This window comes from Rhipicephalus microplus, chromosome 1, assembly GCF_043290135.1.
Source record: "Rhipicephalus microplus isolate Deutch F79 chromosome 1, USDA_Rmic, whole genome shotgun sequence".
NCBI lineage: Eukaryota > Metazoa > Arthropoda > Arachnida > Ixodida > Ixodidae > Rhipicephalus > Rhipicephalus microplus.
Window position 1 is genome coordinate 52,710,701 of NC_134700.1, and position 25,457 is coordinate 52,736,157.

The following is a 25,457-nucleotide window of genomic DNA, read 5'->3' on the forward strand; positions in this document are numbered from 1 at the left end:
AACATAACTTGATGCTAACACTAACTCAGATATTCTGAAATGTCATAGAGGGTACATGAAGGCTGGGTACATGAAGGTTGTAGTTATACTAACTGTACAGTCAGCATGCTTGTGTGATATGTGCATAGCTGCATCAAAGCCACGTGTGAGAATTGCGTGAACAGCTGAAAATCTCAATGGCAGCATAGCTTAAGAAGTCTGCCATCCCTTTTTTGCCAGTTTCCAATATTATCCTTCCCTTTTCATGCATCTTCTTTCAATATATCTGGGGTTTTAATTCCCAAAACCACGATATAATGATGAGAGGCAAATTTTGAACATCTGGTGTTCTTTAACATCTTCACTTGTTTGCAGCGCAACACCAGAAACACAGGACAGGGAAGGAGCAAAAGAGAGAGAAAAGACGGCGGCGACTCTGAAAAAGACGGCACTGACATCATGACACACACATGTCGTGATGTAAGCTGCCCAAGGAGTGGCCTCCCGTGAGAATAGTGAAGAATTGGGAATAGGATCTACCAGTAAGGGCTTTGTGTGCAATTCACAAACAGTGAAAAAGATCCACCAGGGGTAAACCACAGGTACATGGTGCACTCTGGTTGAGAGAGAGCAGAGTAAAACAGATGTGCCAGACAGGAGATTATAAATGGTTTTGTCTGGAGCTGGTGCCAGACCGAGCTCTGATTAAGCGTAAGGGAGTATTGAGCGCCAGGCCAATCTGATCCCATTCCTGTGATAGGGTGCAATGTGATGACAGGTGCGAATTCCATTTTCTTTTTTTTTCCAGGGGTTTAGGGAAATAATTTTTCATGGATCAGATGAAAATACCTCCGACATACATAATAACATGCTTATTCTTGGGCGTAGTCATGCCTAGCCACCAGATTGGGAGAAAAAGGAATGTTTCCCGAAATGTGCGATAAAGTGTTTGGTGCTATGCCTTGACGGAAGTATTGATAGGTGCTTTGGAAATCGGTACGCCATTTCTGTTCTCGTTAAATATGCAACTGCATGTACCACTGCTAGTGATAGCGTGACACTCCCAGGCATTTCGGGGTAAGCCGTTTTAATCTACATGAAGATGTTAATGAGCCCGTTCTCCATCACAGCAGTAGCTGTGGCCATTCCTTCAACTAGGCCTACTGCAGTGCCAACTAAACGTCTGCATAAATTTAGCGCTAGTACCGTACATAATAATCAGCACGTGCCTTGGGTTCACTTCGATGGTGTTGTGAATTCATCTTGCGTGACAATGGTTTAAGTTGCATGCGTGCCTTAATCATTATTGCAATAGGAGACCATGATTTATCGTCACGCATGGTGTTGCTTAGCTCGGTCCTCAGTGTTCGAAGCAGGTTCCGCCTTGTGAGTGCATGAGAGAGGCACAAGAGTTGATTTCTGCTCTGTGTTTCTATAATTCCCTAGCCTGTATTATACAGGAAGCGGATAGTGCTGGTGTGCGTCAGCTGCCTCGGTGCGCTCTCAACCGCCTGCCTGGTAAGACCGATAGCTCATTCTATCAGCGCCTTGTCGTACTCCCTCCTCACACTGCGACATGTCCTCCACTTGGAGGACATGATGACGGAACAAGATGATACGAAGCCCAAAACCGCAATGTTTGCAAGCCACAACCCGAGCAAACAATTCAACGGTGAGGCCAGAAAATCTACCTGACTAGGCCTGGAGCAACAAGCCAGAGAGCATATTCTTGGCTGGATAGATGGATGGATGTGGCCGTACCCTCTAGATCGGGCGGCGGCTAACGTCACCTAGCCGTAATGCTTAGTGAACTAACCACTAGATTTTTTCCCCTTTAAATAGTAAAGTTGGACGGGTACTTTGAAGTGAAGGGTTTAATTTTCAATCGTGCCTTGACTTTAGCCACCAATCAGATAACCTCCTTCTAGTTAAGTCTACTCGCTTGAAGTCTATTTTGCCCTCCCTGTCCCTAAACACCAGTGCTTTGAAAAACTCTGCGCCATCATTTTGAGCTATCAGGTAAAGCCCTTTACAGAGCATTGTCAAGTGTTCGGCAGTTTTTTCTTTCTCTTCGCACGCACTGCATATTGTGTCTACCTCTTCATATTTGGCCCGATATGTCTTGGTTCGCAATACTCCCGTCCTGGCCTCAAACAGTAGAGAACTACCCTGAGTATTATCATAGATTCTTTCTTTGCCAATTTCCTGCTTAAAAGTTCGATAGATCTCTAGTGCGGACTTCTTAATCATGCCAATTCTCCACATGTCAGTCTCCGTTTCCTGCAGTTCCTTTTTAACCGATAGTTCTTTCTGGTTTGGCCACCTGCTGTTTTCTAAGTATTTACCAGTCAATTTCCTGGTTCGCTTCCTCCATTTTGTATTGACATTCTTCATGTACAAGTAGCTGAAAACCTTCATTGCCCAACGCTCCTCCCCCATTTCTCTCAATCGCTTCTCAAATTTTATCTTGCTGCTAGCTTCCCTGCCATCAAATGATGTCCATCCCATATCACCTTCTACTCCCTGGTTTGGTGTATTCCCGTGAGCTCCTAAAGCAAGCCTACATATTTCACGTTGCCTAATTTCTAATCTTGCTTGAACTTCTGACCTCATGCACAAGACCGCGTTGCCTAACGTCAGCCCAGGAACCATGACCCTTTTCCATATTCCTCTCACAACATTATACCTATTGTAATTCCACAGTGCCCTATTTTTCATCACTGCTGCATTCCTGTTATCTTTAGTCGTCACGCATATTTTGTGTTCCCTCAGGTACTCGGTCCCATTGCTTATCGATACGCCCAGTTATTTGTATTTATCTGTTATCTCTAGCGTGACTTCCTGTATTCTAAGCTCACTACCTTTGTTATCATTAAAAATCATGACTACTGATTTTTCCTAACTGAATCTAAAATCTAACCTATCTCCCTCATTACCGCAGATGTCCATCAACCTCTGCAAATCTTCCTTGTTGTCGGCCATTAGCACTATATCATCTGCGTAGATTAATGCTGGTAGTGCCTGATCAATGAGTTTTCCTTGTTTGACTAAAGAGAGGTTGAAGCCAAGTCCCCTTGCCTCTAATTTGGCCTCCTCTAATCCTTGTTGGTACATCATGAATAAGAAAATTAAGAAGGGTGACAGTGGGCACGCCTGCCTAAGTCCACGTTTCACCACTGTGGGCTTGGATACCTGTTTTTCCCACTTTTTAACTACCTTGTTAGTTTTATAGATTTCCTTTAAATGATTAGTGACTCCATCTTTTACACCCAGTGTGTCTAGTATTCCCCACAAGTCCTCTTGAACCACGCTATTGTACGCTCCCTTGAATTTCTGCAGGCCGGTAGGAAGCTTCACAGCGCAGCGCCTGATCTTGTGAAACGGCGCAGCCATGCAGGCAGGGCATTCAATTCCCTCTCTATTTTTTGTATACTACTGTCCTTGTGTACATCGTAGAACACATAACAGTAATGATAGCAAACAGATCATTGATTCGGGTAGGCTTGGTGTTTTTATTTAAAATGGAACAACGAGGAAGCTGCTGAAGCTCGTGCCTGTATACAGCTGCTTTATATGGAGATGAAACTTTAACGAAAAAAACAAATGTAATGATAAACATTAGGCTCATAAGAAACAACATTTCTCTGAGGGTGCATGGAATATATGTCCCATGCAAGGCTATGCATTGCAGTCCTTACTGCATTAATTATGTACACGTACTGCAGGGCATGCAAGTGTATGCAGACACACGCTGACGAAATGACATTTTTTGCTACATACAAACGTGCACCGCACCAAATAAGACGCACGTGTTTGTATAGTCAGGGAACACTCGTGAATATTGATGAAATCACACAGCTCGCTTACAGTATAAAACAAACACAATTGCGAACAATAAAATGCGACGCTGTTTAAAGAGGCGGACCCAGGTTACGAGGAGAATTATCAGTATGGCATACACTCCACGTGTCAAGCTTTTGCAACATCTAAAGAGACTAAATATGGAAAGTTGCCTTTGTAAGTTAACATGACAGTACCAAATGGAGAAGCCACACGAGAGAACAATTCATCGTGGGCTAAAGAATGTGTCTTAAATATTATACACAGCTTTGCAAGATAATATCGACGAGTTTTACTCGTCTAGGTGTGGGAGGTGTAGCCTGATAAAATGCGATGTTGCTTCAGAGCCTTTCTTTCGTAATATTGCAATTTTATTCAACTATTTCAAACGCGGCCCCGTAAATTTCTACTGGGTGCTCGAACACGGCAAGCAGGTCGCGGGGCAAAATCTTTGTAACATTTTATTACCGAAACAGCGATACTAGCAATGCTTGAGCTGCACTTGCTGTTTTCTAAATTGTAACCTCCTCAATCTCATCACTGTGATCAGGAAACAGAGAGGAAAAGTTCAGCAGTAGTACGTAGAGAAATCTTCAATTTCAAGCCCTTTAGCAATATCATCTAAACAAATTGCCAGTTCACTGTTGAATTCTCGATGGAAACAAACAGCTGATCAGGGACGCAAGCTTGGCTTGGCACTGGCTTGGCCGTTCATACAGAGCCAAAAGCCGCTGCAGGAAACTGGATTGCGGATCGTATTGAGACAAAATATTTTATACATTTTTGTTTTCTTTGTTTCATTTCTCTAATTGTTCTTGTGATGGCGTGGACCGCACTTCGTGATCTCATGTACCGGCGCACTGTTTTTAAGTTTAGTATGGCGCACGATAATACATGATTGCGTGCTTTTTTTTAAAAAGGTTCGCGAGTATGGCAGCAACACTGCAATGTCGGGAAGAGGCACGGGTACAGTGTACTAGAATAGAGGCAGTGTGCTCACTGCCCTATCCTTGCGGCGCTCCGCCGTAGCGCACTCTGTGTCGACTTTCACGATGCCCACCAGGGGCGCTGACGCTTGACGCACCTGAAGAATGTCGATACAAAATGGAGGAAGCGAACCAGGAAGTTGACTGGTAAATACTTAGAAAACAGCAGGTGGCCAAACCAAAAAGAACTATCGGTTAAGAAGAAAGTGAAGGAAACGGAGACTGACATGTGGAGAATGGGCATGATAAAGAAGTCCGCACTAGAGATCTATCGAACGTTTAAGCAGGAAATTGCCAAGGAAAAGATCTATGATAATACTCGGGGTAGTTCTTTACTGTTTGAGGCCAGAACGGGAGTACTGCGAACCAAGACATATCGGGCCAAATACGAAGGGGTAGACACAGTATGCAGTGCGTGTGGAGAGGAAGAAGAAACTGCCGAACACTTGATAATGTTCTGTAAAGGGCTTCACCCTATAGTTCAGGATGATGGCGCAGAGTTTTTCAAAGCACTTGGGTTTAGGGACCGGGAGGGCAAAATAAACTTTAAGCGGGTAGACCTAACTAGAAGGAGGTTATCTGATTGGTGGCTAAAGTCAAGGCACGAGTGAAAATTAAACTCTTCACTGCAAAGTACGAATCCTCAAACTCTTTCTTTTTTTTCTTTTTTCCCTTTTTTTTCTTTTTTTCTTTTTTTAAGGAAAAAAATATAGTTTTTGGTTCATTAGGTATTACGGCTTGGTGGCGCTAGCCACCGCCCGATCTAAAGGGTACAGCCATATCCATCCATCCATCCTGAAAAACTTCTCTTGGTTCGTGTTGGCCGTGTTGGCGGACGGGGCTGGTTCGCTGAGTTCAGTTCGATCGGTTCGATTGGATCAACGTGGGTACCCCGTGTGCGTGTTCTGTGCTTTATGCTTGGATCATTGTGTAGTATGTGTTCGTGAAGATGCCTAACCGCCGTCGAAATTACTGTTTTGCGCCCGGTTGTCGAACCGGGTACTGTCGTGTGCAGGATGCACCACAGGCGTCTTTGTTCAGCGTCCCGCGTGATGAAGAACGGCGGAAGGAGTGGGAAAGAAATCTCCACCGTGCAGATAAGAAACTGGATGAGTTTTCTGCGGTCTGCGAACTGCATTTCTAACCGAGGTTCGTTATCAAGGAGTTCGTGCACCATATAGATGGCAAAGAGGTACGCATTCCTCGTGATAAACCGATGCTGTCGGAAAACGCCGTCCCCACGATTCTTCCAAATTTGCCGCAGTACCTCACGAAGAAGATGCCAAAACCGAGAGCTAAAAGGAAGATGTGCGAAAATGACCATGCAGCCGCAAAGAAAAAGAGCCGAAGTGTTCTCGAGACTGACTGTACTGAATTTCCACGGGCTGTTATTGGTGATTCAGGGGAGGACTGCGACTTCACATAGGATGATGTTCCAGCGGAGCCCGAGCATTGCTTGTCGTTTTGTTATTGTTTAAAGACTCCTTCCAAGTAATGGTGCATATCAATGTGTAAATGTCTTGATTTGCCATTATTCAGCCTTTTTTTACCCTAATATTTCTTGTGCAAATTCTTTCATCACTTATTTGTAAATAAACATTATTTCATCAATTTACATGAATTTTTATCATTTCTTTTTAATTTGCTACGTCATTAACTTGATGGATACACGAAATATGAAAATTCAGAGGCAATGAATGGAATGGACTCTGGCAGTGAAGGACAGGAGCGGGTGTAAATCAATGAAAGAGGTCTCCGTCCTGCAGGACCTAACAGGCTGTTGATAATAATGATGCTACGTCTTGTTTACAGCAAGAATCATGACACACACCAATCATCACCTAAAGTCTCGAAGCAGCGATGCTAGAATGTTAAACGTCGTGCGTGGTTGTCATGGTGGTTAAAGTTTGGGTTTAGGGCGCGCATTCCTGCAGCAGGCACGTAATCAAGAAAAACCCGGCGTGGAGGCTGTCTAAGGCGTTGTACTGTTGAACCCAAGGACGTGTGTTTGATCCTAGCCGCGGTGGCTGTTCTCCTGACGGAGGAGAAAAACGAAACAAGCCGTTTGTCGGCATTTCGGCTGACGTTAAAAATTCTAAAGGGATCTAAATTAACCTGCAGCCCTACGCTATGGCGCACCTCATAGCGGAAGTGTGGCTTCGGTTCGTTAAACACCAAAATTTTAATTCTGACATTGCGAAAAAAAAAGTGCGTAGTGTTTTTCGCACCTCGGAACCGCAGTCGACATGACTGCTGCATTAGCGAAACCACTTTGAACATTTAAACGGCCGGAAAATAATACAATGTCAGTTGCTTCACGCCCTGCACACTGATAAGATGCCCCAAAAGAAGTGTCGTGCATTGCATGTCGCGAACGTTGCATAATTTCTGGAATTTCAACAATTGCGCTGTGGCTCTCTACTTCGGCCCGCAAAGGAGTTTCAGGTGACGCTGCGAACCGCGCCGCCTCTCGGCGTTGACACGAAGTGGGTCACTCACCGCCGCCTGTGAGCACACTGCCTCTATTCTAGTACACTGTAGGCACGGGGAAGAGGATAGTAGTAGAACTAGTAGCAGCTGCATGCCCTGGTGGAGCGACTGATGCCCAGATGGAGGAATGTCAACCCGATGCCTTTTGTGTTGGCCGTTCTGGCAGTTCCGCCGACTTTATAGAAAGAGACGACCCCGTCGCTTGTCCTCTTCTCTTTTCCTTCGGGCATCAGCGACAACATTGACGGACGACGTGTTCGACTTCACCGTGCACGTGAGTATAGGTTGGTTTTTCATTCGAGTGAATTCTTGTTCAGATTTGCAACTTGTCGACTTCATCCTGATCATCTGTCACCGGCAATAAGTCACATACGTGTGATATTTAGGTGAAATAAATGATAATGCACATTTTCTGCTCCATTTGCGTGACTTAGCTACACCAGGACATGAGGTAAAGCCTTTGTCGCCAAGCCACTAGCAGGCAAGATCGATCACTCGCATCCTTCAGTTCACGAATCAACGCGCCTGCCTTAAAATTAGTAAGCTGCTCGCAAAGAAATCTTACCGAGGCAATTTTGTTTTCTGTGAACAATGCACCGTAGATTTGTCTTGAATAACAAAAAAAAAACTTGAAAAATAAATGTCGCGACCTTTTAGAAAACGCCGTGTCTAAGAGCTAGACGCGGCATTTTGTAAAAGGCTCATTAAATTCAGTATGTTTTCGTAGTTTCTGCTTGAAATTATTATTGTCTATGAATTTCATGGCCCAATCTTTTGCTTTGGCTGAAAATCTCGGCGGCAAAAACTTTGTTTAGTGTCCCTTCAAGGGCAGGTGTAGATGCCATCATTTCAGTCGCAAATCTTTTTGCTAGTCGGTCGGCTGGTTAACAATAAGGGTACTAACTAGAGTTCCGGATTTCATCAGCAACACATCGTCATGGCTTCATCAGATGCTGCATTATATACATTCTATCCTCGTTTTTAAATAGGTGTACCGTATGGTCCACTGTTACAGGAAACAAGCGAGCTCATGGACAGTGAGCCATGTGGTGCTAACTGGCAGCGAGGCTTGTGAATGGGACGCATGCGCATAGAATCGGGGTGCGCCCAGTTTTGTCTGCCATTTCTCCGCCTGTACGCATGACAGCATTGGAAAGCGCATCCGTATTATAGCTGCGCAATTTATCTAGCCCAGTGCCTCCTGCTTCAGGGATTTCCTGCGAGCACAAAAAATGCATGGTTTTAATCGTTGCTGCAGTGTTTTGCAAGTTGTCACCGTAAAGCACATCATATTTTTCGCATAATGCTCGCTGCAACTAGCAAGTTTCGATGACTCAAAATGCTGTTCAGGTCTGATGTAGCAAACATTTTAAGCTCGTCCTCGTGACCATGAAATATTGGTTTATTAAATAATGGAAGGCAGAGTTGGTATCAGTTGATTTACAGTGTGAAAATGAAAAGTGCGAAGGACCGTGCCTCGCAAGTAAGCCCCGAGAGCATGAGCAGAGAAGTAGCAGATGAGGATGCTCATGCGCTGCATTTCCAAATCTCACCAGCACTAATGCTTGACGGACTGCTGGCCACGCACTAGCGTGTTCTTTCTGAAACAGGACTTTGGCCCTGTAAGCAAGTTCTTGAAGGGCATAAGTAAAACGTAGAATGGGCCCCCTAAATGCACCCATCCTTGAATCATTGGGCTTATGAATTAGTGCCCTTTTCAAAATACAACTATTATGAGCTATAAATTGTGACAGAACAGTGCACGAAGTTTAAAAATGGGAAAAAAGTCTTTAAATGTCCCCTTTATAGATAGTGTTCTCGTGATGTCACTTCTGCCGTTGTCGCCCTCTCCCGCCATGCCCGGGTAACTCCCTGGGTACCTACGGCAGTTCGGGTGCTGCAGTGCGGTTTGTTGGGGGCTCGTCATCTGTTGCTGTGAACGGTGTGGAAGCATTGTGGTTTTTTGTTGTCTTACTTTAACGAGCTCATTGGATTAGGGAGGCCTCGCTCGTTCACTCGATACAAGACCTGATAATCAAGATGTGCGACACATATACCAGCCATGGCGTACACCGGCTGCCCGCCACAACCTATGAGGGCCTATTATCTTGCTTTCACTACAAATTGCCTGGCACAAAAACAAGTGAAAGCTCAAAATCTCTCGAGCCGCAATTTTAAGAGTGGATGTGCGAAGCGCAGCTGCTCCCATCGAAAACTAGTCGTGCAGAGCTAGGCAAGTTTACAAGAGATATAATATTATGAATATATTGTCACGGCCTACGCCACCAAAGTAGCAATGCCCCCCCCCCCCCCCAAGTGTTTTAAACAGTGCTGATGTTGAGCTTGAGCCTCTTTGATTGCAATTTGTGGAAATAGTCGAGGAAAATATTATACAAGGCAGATAGCGATTTTGCGTGGTGTGTGCCGCGGTAATGCCAGTCATCACTTTATTTTTCGCGTATGCTTTAACACCCTTTTCACTTTGTATTTTGCTTTTGTTGTACGCTAATGTACAGTGGAGTCACTGAAAATGATAGAGACCGTGTATAGAATTAATTGACTAATTAAAGAAAATCCTGACGCCCAACTTGAACCGATCGGCTATACTTCAAAGTGAACTAATATTGTTTCCTATTCTTTATAGTTTGTTTCAATGCAATACCAAATCTCCGCGATCGCCATCACGATTTTGACCGCCTTCCTCGCCATCATGATTTTAACTGCGGACAAGTTTGTATGTACAGTATCTTGGTAAGCTATATCTGTTTGCAGGTAAATACTTGGCTATGGCACTTACCCGTAATGAAGTTGCACCTGAAGATGCAAATATTGCAAAGTTTCTTCAAGTAGCTTTTGTTAATCTGCACCAGCCAAATACGTTGGTACATTTAGGAAAATCGGAATGTGCGTTCTCAATTTCAGGTTATAACTTTCAGCGAAGAAACACCCTAAGCTCTGCTCCCTCTGCGTGGACTACTAAATCAACTTGCCTCACTAGCAGCTCATAATTTCTCAAACTTGCATCGTGAGGCAAAACTAAACGGGTGCAAGCACGAGGAGACAACATGGCAGTTGTAGGCGATAGATTCGGTTGGTGCCCGGGCATGTTGGTGGCGCATTTCGGAAGTGACGAAAAGGCGCTGCGAGATGCACGTGCACACTTTGTATAGTTGCTGTATTGGACAGCAAACTTTTTTTCTTATCTGAGCAGTTTTACCAAAGGAAGCTTCATCATATGGCGTGATAAATGAAGCGAATCCACAGGTTGAACCACATCATAGCCTCGCTGTGCTTTTGTACTTTTTTTAGCTCGCAAAATTTATTTGAACATATAAGTGACAACTTGCCAGTAATAAGGCAGCACTTGTTTCTTTACCATATGATCATCTCCGGTGTGCTGCTGCCTCAATATTTCAAATTCTAAGCATTTACACCATTGTATGCTAACTTTTCCTTCAAAGTGAGACAAGCCACATGTGTATCGTAGATCAAGAAGCATGCCAGTTTTACGTACTTGCAAGGTAAACATCAGAAATGCACAGTTGATCAAAAATACTAGTTTAATGGTGCATCTACATAGCAGAGCACCTGTGGCACCTCGGGAACAAGATAATGCCACATATGTTACAAGAGATAAATAAAAAAGACAGGGGATGTTCCGTGAACAAATAGAAACAAAAATAAAATGGCACGTGGCAGCGAGCGAAGGCGGCTAGGGGGGGGGGGGGGGGAGCCCGTGGGACTTCAGCGGATGAACGTAAGGTGTGTGTTTAATATGTGGAAGAAAAAAAAATTCAAAATTTTGGCGACTGAAATGAGGGTGACAGTGAGTGCGCTCATGACGAGAGTAAACACGGTTATCATTATTTTTTTTTCAAATCTCTTTTGAAAGCCACAAAAAATCTGTATGTGGTGCAGCCTAACAGAAGGTCCGTGAAGGCAAATTATGAATTCGTCGTAGTACAAAGGCCTATTTTTTTTTTTTTCATGCGCACCATCCTCGCCGCGGTGGTCTAGTGGCTAAGGTACTCGGCTGCTGACCCGCAGGGCGCGGGTTCGAATCCCGGCTGCGGCGGCTGCATTTCCGATGGAGGCGGGAATGTTGTAGGCCCGTGTTCTCAGATTTAGGTGCACGTTAAAGAACCCCAGGTGGTCTAAATTTCCGGAGCCCTCCACTACGGCGTCTATCATAATCATATAGTGGTTTTGGGACGTTAAACCCCACATATCAATCAATCAATCATGCGCACCATAAATAGTGCTCAAAATTTAATTGCGTATGTTGTTTTCATCCTCGCTGTATTCCGTGCTTTTTATGATGTAAAAAAAAAAGTAGCACGCTGAAGTGGTGCTGCTTTTGGGCAACAGTTGAAAATGGCGGAGTGCAAGAATGCGGAATACTGCCGCTTACACTCAAATCACTCTTGTGGTCACCTCCCACTGTTTGCAGCATGTGTTGTGTATACACAGCTGCATATTTCCTAGCTAGAAAAATTTGATTTTAGGTGTTTCACGCCATTTTCCATGTAACTATTCCACAATTGCACACACTGATCAGCAGGCTTTCAATTGCGCTGAAGGACACAGGTGCCATAAAATTCATAGTCGATTCTTTCAAGAAACCGTATGTAAAGGCTGAAGCTTCATGCGTACATACACACACACATACCATATTGTTTTTTGTACTTTATGAAAGCTGCGAAGGTCTCATGTGCCTCCAAGCGTAACCTGTCTTATTTATTCTCCATCACCGGAAAAGTTTTGTGAGTTTCAAATAAAAGTACTTTGCGCATGGCCACTTTTGCGTAATTTTTTTGTGTAGGTGTTATTTGAGCAGCCTACAGTGTTTACTTTATAAGCCTGTATGTATATGTTGCATTATAAGGATGCAGAATGTGTGTAGCTGTACAATATAGATGAAGTGTAAAAATTAAGTGTGTCTATTGTAGTGTTCTTGCAACCAATCTTACCCCCGTATTCTAGAACGTCCCTCCACTCAACGCTTCACCTTCACTTGAGATGGCTGATGGGAGCGCCGTCTCTAAGCAGAGAAAATTGCTGCATGTCAGCAATAATCTGCTGTGATTCTCGAGTAGCGCAGCGTCGCTTTCAAACGATCAGCGGCACAGTGCTCAACTCTGTCAAGAGAAGGGTGAAAGTCGAGTCGGGGAGCGTTTATGAATATGGGGGTTAGTTTTGTTGTCTTGTTAACCTGCCATTAACACTGGATTGATGCTACTTTACTCTAGCTGTACAGTGCTCTCCAAGGCTCAAGGAGGCACCGCACGGGGAAGGCTCGGAGCAAACGATGCGTGAGTTTCCTTTCATTGTTACACTATGCACGTATTAAGTGATAGACTTTAATGTATGCTATTTGTATTGTGCAAGTTTTTGGGGACATACAACTTCCAACACTTATATGTTCTTACGAAAATCACGCAAGAATGGGAGAAGCTTGTGCAAAAATTATGCAAGAGTGTAAGAAGCTTTTGCAGAAGTCTGTGAAATGAAGTTTTGAAATTTTGTGGCAATGTGTCATTGTACAGTGGTCAACAGTCTTGCTCGGCATGCTTGACTGCAGGGCTCCCGGCTGCACAGGCGCATCTACAGAGTGCCTGATGCATGATGGGCCAAATGTCAGCCTGCACACTGGTGCCTCTTATCCCCGTTTGTCTGTTACACCAGTGTCTCTTGTAAAGGGGATCAACTGTGCTACCTTTTTTTTTTGAATGTAATGAGTTCTTTTTCCAGATTATTGTTGTTTTAAGGTAGAGCCTCACATTTCTATCAAATACTGAAGATTCTATTTTTCCTTCTAGATGCTATGAAGTCACTCCTTGTGTTACAATAGAGTGAACACTGTTATGAGAAAAGCTACTTTATGGAGTTAACTCACTCCATGTTGACTTAACACACAGAATTGGTGAAAACTACACACCATTCCAGCTGCATTAGGAATAATATTCATTTGCATACTTCTGTTTCTTTTGTTTGTTTGTTGGCTGGAGGTTTGGAGTATAGGGTGGCCAGAGGGCACTTGTAGTCTTTCTTCATCTTCCCAATTTTGTGAACATCAATCGATAGCTGTATGGGAAGCAGCCTGCATGCTGAAACAGCGGTGCAAGCATGCAAGATGTTCACCATTGCATGCAGTCAGTTGCTGTGAGCAACCTACTGCATACAATTAACTGCGAGTGATGAACTAACGCTGCACTATGTGTGCCTCCTGGAAAGCTGCAATGGTAAAGTGCCACAATCGTATAGTAACATGGATAACATCGCAATTTGTTTGTTGAATAATTTTGCAACAGAATCAATGGAGTTTTGGATAAATTTGTGTATCTGCCTGGTTCATCAAAGCTACAGAGTCAAATGCGGTATATACTCGCGTATTATGTGTACTTTTTTTGTCAATCCGGTCATGTGCGAAGCTAGTAGGAATCGCTGGCCTAAAAGCTCAACTGGGAATATATGTTGCAGGCGCTGTCACAGCTGTCTCAAAGCGGATTGTCATTTGTTTGCTAAGCCTGTTCAAATGCCCCCATTTTCTTGAAGTTCTTTTGAACAGTGCTCACAAAAACCAGTTCCCACGACAGGGTTATACCAGAGAACATAAGTACTCTCCAATAATTGTCGGGAACCCAACGTAAAGTAAGATGCAGACAAGGAAGCGCGATGCCAACACAGTGCTGTGTGTGTCGCCCTTCATGTGTGTGTGTGTCCATTCCTTGTACCAGTCTTCTATTGCGTTGTGTTCCCTCCGATATCTAACCAACACACCCAAGCTTCTATGCTAAGTCTTATTCAACGCACTCTTCTGCTGGCTCCCATACTGAATATTGCTTGTCGAAGAACTCCACGCTGATGTGCTTAGCGGTAGCACGGTTTCAGTTTTCTTCGGTAAGCTTTATAACAGCAATCTGCCTCGTATATAATTATTGTAGCCTATCACAAGGAACGGTAAAAACGCAATGGCCAGATGGCGAAACCGAAAAAAAAAATGAGTGCGAAAACCTGCCTCATCTAGTTGATGTGACAGGTCCTTGCACGCGTTCAACATCTGTGCTGTGTCTCGGGAATACATTCTTGCCGTGGAAGAGGTAGGAAGATAGGAAGCAAAGCTTTAGGCATTTCGGACTACACATAAACAGGTTTCAGTTTTCAAGTTTGATATTCTAGGGAAAGCATAAAAGTTCATGGAAGAAGGGACCTTGCACTCAGTCCATTTTGTGTAAGACTGCACTCACCTGCTCGACAAGAGATGTGCCTGACCAGAGCATCATGAAGTCAAATGTGTCTGTGTGTGTGCTGGCAAGGTGGCTCGGGCTGGTTGGGGAGGGCAAAGTATGTGAGCAAAAAGTTTCTTGTAGTAAAGCAGGCTGGCTAATTATACTGGTGAGCAAATTATGTGAGGATGCAAATTGTGCGAGTAAATATGGTATGTACTCTTGTATGTTTCAGCTCTATTGCTACGGATCCTGCGGATCCAACTTGGCATCCGGCAGCAACAAAGAGAGGTTCTGCAGGAGGTGCGACAGCTGAAGCACAAGGTACAGCTCTTGTCCGTGCCTCAGCACGCCCAGCCAGCACAGCGCCCCTCTGACCTTCCCCGGCTGCCTGCTGGTACAATTGGAGAAGTGGAGGCAGCAAAGGCAGCTGTGCAGAGTAAAGCTGTGGCTGCGGCTTTGGTGTATATTTTTTGATTTTTAATATGCCTATGTAACATGCAGAAATTTAGTACTGCTTTAAGATACTGTGTTTCGGGAAACAAACTAGTCAGGTTATCTCATTAGCCACTGTACTACAGTCGAATATGAATAATTCGTACTCAAAGAGGCCAGAAAATTTGTTCAAATTAAAAGAAGTTCAAAATAATGAAAGTTACCGTAATTACTTGAATCTAACACGCACCTTTTTTCCGGTTAAGAGAGTTCATAAATCGCATGTGCATTAGAATCGAGTACGAAAAAAAAATGAATATGGTCATTCTATTGCCATCGCCACTTACAAAATGGCCGCCCCCTACGTGCGTCGGCATGGCGCGTCAGTCATTTCTGCCTATGTGTTTCCCATGCGCGGAGCTTCATACGTGTGCTGAGGAGTTCGTCATCTTGTAGTACATTAGCATCGACGGCATGGTAGGGCCGACTCCAAAAACTCGACGAGTGCACCACAATGCTGCTTGTAAAAGAAAAGTCGTCGCGTGTGCCGGAACGGACAGAAATCGGGCCGCATCGCGGTCATTCGAAGTTCCCGAAACGTGCGTGCGGGACTGGCGGAAACAAAAGCAGAATATTGTCGACAGCAAAGATTCACGCAAAGGCTTCAGTGGACCACAGCAGGGTCGGTTTCCATAAATTGAAGAGCTGCTCGGCGAGTATGTGATTAAGCAGTGAGCGGCACAGCGGCCCGTGACGACAGAACTGCTCCAAGTGCAGGCTATGCAGTTAGCCTTAGAAAAAGGGCTAATGCAGAGCCATTTTAAAGCGAGCAGGTGCTGGCTAACGAACTTTATGAAGAGAAAAGGCGAACGGGCATATGCCGGAAGTTGCCGGAGGAGTACGAAGAAAAGCTTCAGAGTCTTCAGAGGTTCCTCCTAAACTTGCGGCACAACAACGGCTACCTGCTTGGGCAAATCAGGAATGCCAATCACACGCCTCTTTACTTCGACATGCCTGGCACCACAACCGTCTAGGAGAAGGGGGCAAAGCAAGTTTGTGTACTGACATCGGGCCACGGTAAAACTAGAGTGACAGCAATGCTCTGTTGCACGTCAGATAGGCATAAGCTTCCCGCGTACTCCATATTTAAACGGAAGACGCTCTCAAAAAGAGTCGTTTTCGCGAGTGGTGTGATCGAGCGGGCCAACGAGAAAAAAGGGTGTGCGTTGCAACCGATGTCTTGTTTTTTTTTTTTTGTCGTGGAAATCAGGCGCGCGTTACAATCGAGGGCGCGGTAGAATAGAGTAAATACGGTAAACGAGCGGAGGGCTCACCATGCAGTGATGCATGTGCATGGAGAAGTTTTATTCACAAATTACAGGACATCCGTCATTAATTAAAGTAGTCAATACATGTCTGTACACGTTGGCCTTGCAACGAGTCAACAAGTTTTGCGTGCAGTTTGCAAAGCATTTGTACTTCGGCTTCAGTATTCTCCTGGCAAAAGAAGTTGCGCGCGGCAATGTCCAGTGCTGACACTCTTCGAAGACAACTGTGTTTACACTGTTACCATCTGCGCTGCAGCCGGAGCGTGGCCAGCACATGATGAGAATGGAGGAGCGTCTCCACCTGGAGAAAAGCAGATCGGCATTCGAGAGAGAAACACTCCACAGCAGCTTTTTTTTTTCTCTCTTCATGCGCGGTGTTGAAAAGAGAAGAGTCTCTACATAGCAGGAACAAAAAACAGGGAAGCGTGACACCGGCGCGTTGCAGATCGGCATGAGAGAGCCAACTCTCTGCGACAGCTTTTTTTTCCCTCTTTCTCTTCATGCGCAGTGTTAAGAGGAGAAGGGTCTCTACGTGGCAGGGACGGAAAAAGCCGAAGCGGGGCACAGGAATGTCGCAGATTGGCATTTGGCAAACATTCCACCGCAGTCTTTTCTGTCCTTTTCTTCATTTTCTTCTTCAAGCACAGCGATGAGGTGTCTGAAGTGCCACGGCAGGATTGGGCGGGGTGCTGAGAGCATTTTCGGAGCGCGGTATAGCTTTGATAGGACCACAGCGTCAGTTCGAATTAAGTGTGTTGGAATTAATGAGATTCGACTGTATTTACTATAGTCTGTGAAGTCCGAGTGAACTGTCCTAAGCTAGCAGACGATGTAGACGGCATCGTGTGTTTGATGGGCAGTGACTAGCAATAGCCTGCTTAAAACAGACATTCAGTAATTTTGTTCATTTATCACCCTATTTCGTGTCCGCTGCGGCTCTCTCTACTTTGAGCTACAGTTCACCCTGCCTTGTGTTAGCCGATTTCTTACTTTTTTAAAAATCTAACATGCACCCAATTTCGCAGTGCGAAGAAAAATGCACCTTTGTTTAATGTGATGAGATTTCTATAGCGACATGCCTCTTTGTTGGCTATCACAGAAAAATATAAACAGCAAATGGTGCGACCATCTAGTGCGACCTTTATTTTTCTATCAGTTTCATCTATGACCAAGATTTGGTCGCTCTAAAGTTGCCTCTTAGTACGCCTTGATCATGTTCATTTATCTTGTTGTGCTCTGCTTACAATGCATTGATTAAAAACATGTCCAAGCTTCTTTTTGAATTCCACATATTTTATCATTTTTCACCTGTAGAAGCTACTCCTGGTCAACATTCAGGCAAAGACATTGTAACCTCGAAGAAGCATGTATTGGAATTTGAGCACTGTACAAAGTAATTATACTATTTCATAGCTAGAATCAATATTTATTAAGGGTTATAACAGTGTTGTATTTTATTTCATAACAGCGAAACTGCATTCAGAGAAGGACTCTGAAAGGTTCTCACACTGAGTGTGAGAGGGCTGATGTGGAAACCATTTTAGGTCAAGTGAGTTGAAGTTAGCGTAAAAAAACAATGAAATGTTGTGATGACCAAAAATTCAAGTTGTTGTTTTCAGTGTCCTCTTCTTGCAGATTTTTATCATGAAAACATTTCGATGTGCTGTTGCGTTTACCCCATCTATGCTTCTTGCATTTTTTTACAGCGCAAGCACCTCCTGCAGATTGGGGGACGTGGCCTCCGAGAAATTGGTGTGAATGCCATGAAGGCTGTATTGGCACATGACGTGCAAGTGCTGTACAGCCTTCATGGCAGAAAAGGGAAAAGGGCCTTTGTGAACCTGAGGCTCTGTAGACTAGTGACAGGTTAGACTTGTTCATTGTTTTATGTGTGTGTACCCTTGTGTATTCTCTGTACTGCAGTGCTTCATGTGTACTATGGTATTTCTGTTCTTGTATGCAGATGTCATCTGCCAAAAAGCAGGGTGCAACCAGGCGGAGGCCCTCACCTTTATTAAGAGGTGGCGGCCAGGGTCTGGTGATCGCTGTGGGGGCAGGAAGCGGCGCTTCAGAGAAGCATTTGTTGTGGAGCAGCCCGATGATCCCCACTCTCAGAGTGCAGATTATCGGCTGCTCGCGGCAGCTGGCTTCCTGCCCAGCCACAGCAGCCAGGGCCTTGACAGCACCACTGTCACTGTGCCCCCAACGCAACCTGACCTGCAGTAGAGCGGGCCTTTTTTAGTTGTGTATATATATTTTTCAATGTATACATTTTTTGTTGTACCAAATGAATAAAAAAAACAAAGAATAAATAGTCTGCAGACTGTCGGTGGTTCGGCTAGCTTATGCTGATTCGGAAGCTTATGCTGATTCGGCTAGCTTATGCTGATTCGGAAGCACCATCACCATGTTTTAGTTACAAAAAAATGCTCTAAACTATGAATATTCTCGATTACCATGTGGGGGACATATGTGGGGATTGCAAGTGGGGGACATACGCTTTCAACATTTACTTCCTAACGACTTTTTTCGATCTGCTGTACCAAATACCAGTACCAAATAAAGCACTCGCTATTGCAAAAGATAAATTGGTAAAAAAATAAACTACACTTCTAGTGTTAGCAAAGAGAATGAGGTATAAAAGATGAAATAGATCGAGTAACTGCTTTCAGTTCTCAGCATTCAATTTTCTGTTGCCCCAAGTATACAGGGCTGCAAAGCTACAAGAGCGGGTCATCGAGGCATATTGTTTAAATCTTCCGGTAAGAAAAATTCCCTACTAATAATGGTTACATAATGGCAAGCCAATCAGTAGCCAATATTCGTCGTGCAGGAAACATCGGTGTAATAACGGCATTTGATTGGCTGCAATGTGGCCCTGGATTGGTCCAATGTCGGTCGTACATCTGTAGCCAATATTCGTCATGCAGCAAACATCGGCGTAAAAATGGCATGTGATTGGCTGAAATATGGCCCAATGTTGGCCGAACATTGGCAGCTTTGTCGGCAATACGATGAGCCTTCGTCGGCCCAATGTTGGTTGCATACTGGCTAAAACATCGGCAAAACGTCGGCCCATCATTGGCTTGAACGTCGGCCCGACATTGGAAGAAGTTGCACTTCCGACGTCGGTGCCGATGTTAGCCGATGTTGGTCCAAGATTGGTCCAACGGCGGCGTGCTGCCTGGGGGTTCTTAGAAGTACATCAACACACCCAGATGGCATTCCACTTACGCATATAAAGACATTAGGTCCGAAGTCTAAGCTGGCTTTGAGAGCGGCAGTGAGCAAAATAATAATCGATGGTGAAGTTCCCGATGGATGAAAACTTAGCAGGGTGAGCATGATCTATAAAGGAAAGGGTTGGGACAAAGCTGACATAAACAACTACCATCCTATAATAGTGACATCAGTGATCTACAGACTGGCGATGCAGATTATAAAGGAAAGACTGCAGGCACGGATAGAGAATGAGAGGGTGCTGGGGGAACGGCAGAATGGGTTTCGGAAACACAGGAGGTTGGAAGACACTCTGCTCTCACTAACGCAGTGCATCGGAATAGCAGAAAAGGAACACAGGCCCCTGTGGCTAGCATTTCTGGATATCGAGGGAGCGTACGGCAGCGTAGTTCAAGAGGAATTATGAGGAATACTGGACACACTAGGCGTGGAACATGTGGTCACAAATCTTTTAAAAGATATCTATAAATGTAAAAAGGTAATTATAAAGTCGGAAAAACAGGTATCCAAGCCTGCAGAGGTAAAACGGGGGCGTAGGCAGGGGTGTCCCTTGTCACCCTTATTATTCATGATGTACTTACAAGGATTGGAGGCCAAATTAGAGGGAAGTGGACTGAGCTTCAACCTCTCTTTAGTCAAACAAGGAAAACTTACTGATCAGGCACTACCAGCATTAATGTACTCAGATGATATAGTGCTAATGGCCAACAACAAGGAAGATTTGCAGAGATTGATGGACATCTGCGTTAATGAGGGAGATAGGTTCGATTTTAGATTCAGTAAGGAAAAATCAGCATTCATGATTTTCAATGACAACGAAGGTAGTAAGCTTAGAATACAGGAGGTCACGCTAGAGATAATACATAAATACAAATATTTGGGCGTATGGATAAGCAATGGGACCAAGTACCTGAGGGAACACAAAATATACGTGACGACAAAAGGTAACAGGAATGCAGCAGTGATGAAAAATAGGCCACTGTGGAATTACGATAGGTATGATTTTGTGAGAAGAATATGGAAAGGGGTCATGGTTCCTGAGCTGACGTTCGGCAATGCGGTCTTGTGCATGAGATCAGAAGTTCAAGCAAGATTAGAAATTAGGCAACGTGGAATAGGTAGGCTTACTTTAGGAGCTCACGGTAATACACCAAATCAGGGAGTATAAGGTGATATGGGATGGACATAATTTGAGCGCAGGGAAGCTAGCAGCAACATAAAATTTGAGAAGGGATTGAGAGAAATGGGGGAGGAGCATTAGGCTAGGAAGGTTTTCAGCTAGTTGTACATGAAGAATGTCGATACAAAATGAAGGAAGCGAACCAGGAAATATACTGGTAAATACTTAGAAAACAGCAGGTGGCCAATCAAAAAAGAACTATCGGTTAAGCAGAACGTGAAGAAAACGGAGACTGACATGTGGAGAATGGGCGTGATAAAGAAGTCCGCACTAGAGATCTATCAATCTTTTAAGCAGGAAATTGCCAAGGAAAGGATCTATGATAATACTCGGGGTAGTTCTCTGGTGTTTTAGGCAGTACTGTGAACCAAGACATATCGGGCCAAATACGAAAGGGTAGACACAGTATGCGTTGCGTGTGGAGAGGCAGAAGAAACAGCCGAACACTTGATAATGTTCTGTAAAGGGCTTCACCCTGTAGTTCAGGTTGATGGCGCAGAGTTTTTCAAAGCACTGGTGTTTAGGGACAGACAGACAGACAGACAGACAGACGTTTTGCCCCACTCATCATGCACTCCATGTACATGCTGTGAATTGTTTTGTTTGAATAAATACGAATGAGAACTGGCACACAATTATGCTAAGCGAAGAAATTATAGAGAATGCTTTTAGCAGTAAGTGCATTGTAAATTTACAGAATGAGAAGTGGAAGAATATATAGCTTGCCCTAGAAAGGAACCAAACCTGTGGCTTTCGAGTAATACCTCCGGTGGTCCACCAACTCACCAACACTAGTTTCTACACCCTTGTCCACTTTAGGAGTTAAGAAAGTGTGTTAAAAGGGAAGTGTCGTTAGCGCCACCAGTAGCTGTGACGGCGAGTGTGAAGCACCCCTGTTTTGCCTAATGGCTCACGTCACCATCATTGTCTGTTCAGAACAATATTATGTTAACAAACAAAAACAAGCCACTAAAGGGGCCCTGCAACAATGTCTGAGTAAGGTCAGAAAACATCGACCAAAGCGACGACGACAGCGGCCATGCCACCTGCATCGATCCGTCTCCGGCAACTCGAAAAGCCACTCACCTTCTAAGGCTCAGCGCTTCCCGGAGCGTTTGGCTTGAAGCAATGACCGAGTCGCTGTTTTAGATACATGGACCAGCGAAGACATGATTTTTGCCTTGCAGGGCACCGCTCGTACCTGGTTTGAGAACCAACAGTCAACCCTCGCAACGTGGGTTATAATCCGGACCAGGTTTCTCGCTTCATTAACAAACGTCATTCGCAAGGAGGGGGCCGAGGTGATGCTTGAAACCCTTTCGCAGCTTCCAAATGAAAACGTAATGCTCGTCTCGGAAGAGAAGACTGAACTATTCCGCCACGCCAAACCGGAAATGCCTGAAGATAAAAAAAAGTGCCGCCATATCCACGAAGTGAATGATGATGAGTGGGCGAAGCTCTGGAGGAAAACCTGTTAAACCATGAATCTTCCGTACATTTTGCCTACTCGATTTTATTACAATGCTCCCCCTAGCGTACGTCGCTGCACTAAATCGAACGATTGCCTTACACCAATGACACGTGCCATATGTGACATCTTTCCTATTTTATAACATCTCGCATCTTTCATCATCAACTACAAGTACCGCAGTCTAGTTTATAGCATCTTGCATCTTTTCATCATCAGCTACAAGTCCCGCCATCTAGTGAGCACTGAAAGAACTAAACGAGAGGTGGCTACATGCAGGAGACGGTGCCGCCACCTAGTGAACACTGCAAGAACTAAACGAGAGGAGGCGACATACAGGAGACGGTACCGCCATCTAGTGGACACTGCAAGAACTAAACGAGAGGTGGCTACATACAAGGGACGCACAGCCCACGCCTTAAGGAGCTTCACCCCTAAAAAATTTGTTTCCTCAAGCGAGGAGTAAAACAGGGGCTGTTCGCGGGTCTGACGCGGAACCCACCAAGCACTGTTCGAGAAGTCATCGCCGAAGCGACGACGATTGAAGAAAAGCTGGAGATGCGCACTCGACAATTCAATCGCCACTCGACGGCAGAGTATGCAGATGCTCAACAACTCTACTTCGATGGCCTGCGCGACACCATCTCAGCAATCGTGCGGGGGTAGCTGCGCAAGCTGTTACCTTCAGCGCAGCCTCAAGCGAATTTGATCGCAGACATTGTGCGAAAAAAAGTTCGGCAATGATTTAGAATTCCCCAAGCACCGTTGTTAGGGCTAGAAGCTATGAGCTACGCCGCTGCAGTGTGCCGCAGCACCCCTCCGTGCCCACGCCAGATGGTACCCACCGCAGTTCCAGCGTTAGACAACGCCGCCGCCAACGCCGCCTTCATCGACGGCCTTTCGCCTTCCCGTAATCCTGTGCTATGCGCCACTAAAAAGCGTCATTAGGCGCGCCTCTAACAACCGCCCGCTCTGCTATCACTGCGGGGAGGCCGACCGCACCAACCACCGTTGCCAGTACCAACAGATGGTTGTACGGTGTTTAGACATCAACGTGCTGTATCCACAACAAGACGAACGACCAAACGACATCCCTTAATACCTCGCAAGGACATAGCGGACACCCCGACGACCTTACCATTTACGTCACCTGACCGCTACGCCTCACCGTATTGCAGGAACGCCAGCCGTGCTCGAGGCTGATCCCCGCGCCCATACAGCAACCGATGCAGGTGCGGTTGCTGTACGACGAACTACCGAAGATCCTCCGCTACAGCAGACGACGCCGCGACGGAACCTCAAGAACCCGCCTCAACTGGAACGTTGTCTTGCCGTAGAAACTTCGCAGCCAAAAGAAGATTGAACGGGGCTGATTGAAAACAAAACGCAACAAACCAACGTTGCCGATTGATTGATATGTGGGGTTTAACGTCTCGAAACCATTACATGATTATGAGAGATGCCTGAGTGGAGGGCCAGGATTCGATCCCACGACCTACAGATCAGCGGCCTAGTACCTGCAATTTGTTGACAACACAGCGGTGTCCGGAAAATATTCGAGCAATGCATCGAGCTGTACCTCATAGCAACGAATCCCGTTAAACTACGCAGTAACGAGCAGAAAGCCGCATGTCGCGGATCAAAAAGCAATTGCAGTGTTCAAAACACTAAATCTGACGCCGGCGGAAGCTAAAGACTACGACGCTTTAGTAAAGCGTTCGAAGCATACTGCTTGCCTAAGTGCAATGAGACTTATGAACGCTATAAGTTTCGCTCGTGACGTCAGGTACATGGAGAACTATTCAATCAGCTCGTTCAAGGCTTGCAGCGAAACTCAAGAATGTGCAACTTCGGTGATTTACAAGGCTGATAGTGACGTGGTTGCCTTCCTTTGTGAGGCATCTGAGCCTTTAGCTCCGACTTCCTTTCTTGTATGAAAGGAAACAAAACTTCACTTCACTTCCATGCTGAGGGACCAAGTTGTATATTGAATATCTAGTGCTTCCCTGCGTGAAAAACTTTTTCGTGAGAAAAACCTGACCCCGTGACCTGGCTCTTTTCAGAGGAGTGAAATACTGCAAAGCTGGCAAACTTGCTGAATCGCAAAGAAGTGAGTGGAAGAGAACCCTTCCGCTCAAGTATATTGAACCCTTGTCAAAAAAAAGAAAAAAAAGGCAGACCCCACGTACCTGAGAATCGACGTTATCCGATGCTGGTGGAGGGTAGGTGAGAGCGTTGCATTTTTTTTGACTAAGCGACACGTACAGAAATGACGCTAATAGTATGTACAATTGGTGCAAGCACACACATATATATGCTGAAGAGTTGCACATGTTTATATACCCAGTTGTTTGCACTTGCACGACGATGCCAACTGAAACATGCGTCTTAGCAACACCAGAAGCTGATATGAAGCCCTGATTCCCGGAGGGATGCTGACCCTCACTGATAAATAAACTTCAACGCATGGATAATAACCGCAATTGACGTTAACACGACGTGATGGCTGAATCAATTGATTGATACATGATGCACACTATTTAGAATCTATTTGAAACTAATGTGCATAGCATTGACTAAGATGGAGGACAGGACGCACAATCGACAGACCACTTGCTCGTTGTTGTCTTCTGACCCCTGATATGTCAGCTACGTAGCGATATTATCAGGCCTTGAAAAAGACGGGGATCCCGTCCAAACGTTGGCTGAATAAACAAGTTATTGTGAAAGCGCATCTACTTTTATACTTTATAAATATATATATATATATATATATATATATATATATATATATATATATATATATATATATATATTTATATATATATATATATATATATATATATGTGTGTGTGTGTGTGTGTGTGTGTGTGTGTGTGTGTGACGCTATGATGAATGGGAGACGTGGCCTGGTTCATACGCCATGTTTATTCTATTATGACTTCTTCCTCTTCTACTTCTCCTAACCATCCCTGCCTTCTTACGTCACATGATTCCCCTCTCCCCGAAAGAAGTTGCGTCAGACGAACAGAAATTATAAACTTAACATGCATGACTAAAAAGTGAACCCAGTCAAAAAGGAAAGATTGTTCCATGTCCTAGGAAGTTTCCGTAAACACACTTTAGCTTCACAGGAGAGTGCAGCAGTCCAGTAAGTGGTGGAGTACTGGTGGGCGAGGCTGACTGTTGCGTACTGGAAAGCACAAGTACACCTTGAATGTTGAAACTGCAGATGATGACAGTGATTGCATACTTGCAAAGAATGAACGTTATGCGAAGAATTAG

The 25,457-nt window shown here is 44.8% G+C and overlaps 1 protein-coding gene across 8 annotated transcripts in view; it reads left to right on the forward strand.

Annotated features, from left to right (window-relative positions):
• The window catches only part of LOC119177780 (putative thiopurine S-methyltransferase), a 428,663-nt gene that overhangs the window by 236,706 nt on the left and 166,500 nt on the right, over positions 1–25,457 (forward strand). Inside the window, exons 5-8 of one of the 8 annotated variants that reach the window (XM_075868574.1) lie at positions 12,545–12,607; positions 14,757–14,845; positions 17,991–18,150; positions 18,248–18,579. The exons of the other annotated variants lie outside the window; for them this stretch is intronic. Coding sequence (XP_075724689.1) covers positions 12,545–12,607; positions 14,757–14,845; positions 17,991–18,150; positions 18,248–18,510 — 575 coding nt within the window. The 3' untranslated portion in view covers positions 18,511–18,579. Of the gene's footprint in view, positions 1–12,544; positions 12,608–14,756; positions 14,846–17,990; positions 18,151–18,247; positions 18,580–25,457 lie in introns of those variants that run through there. 8 annotated transcript variants of the gene reach the window in all.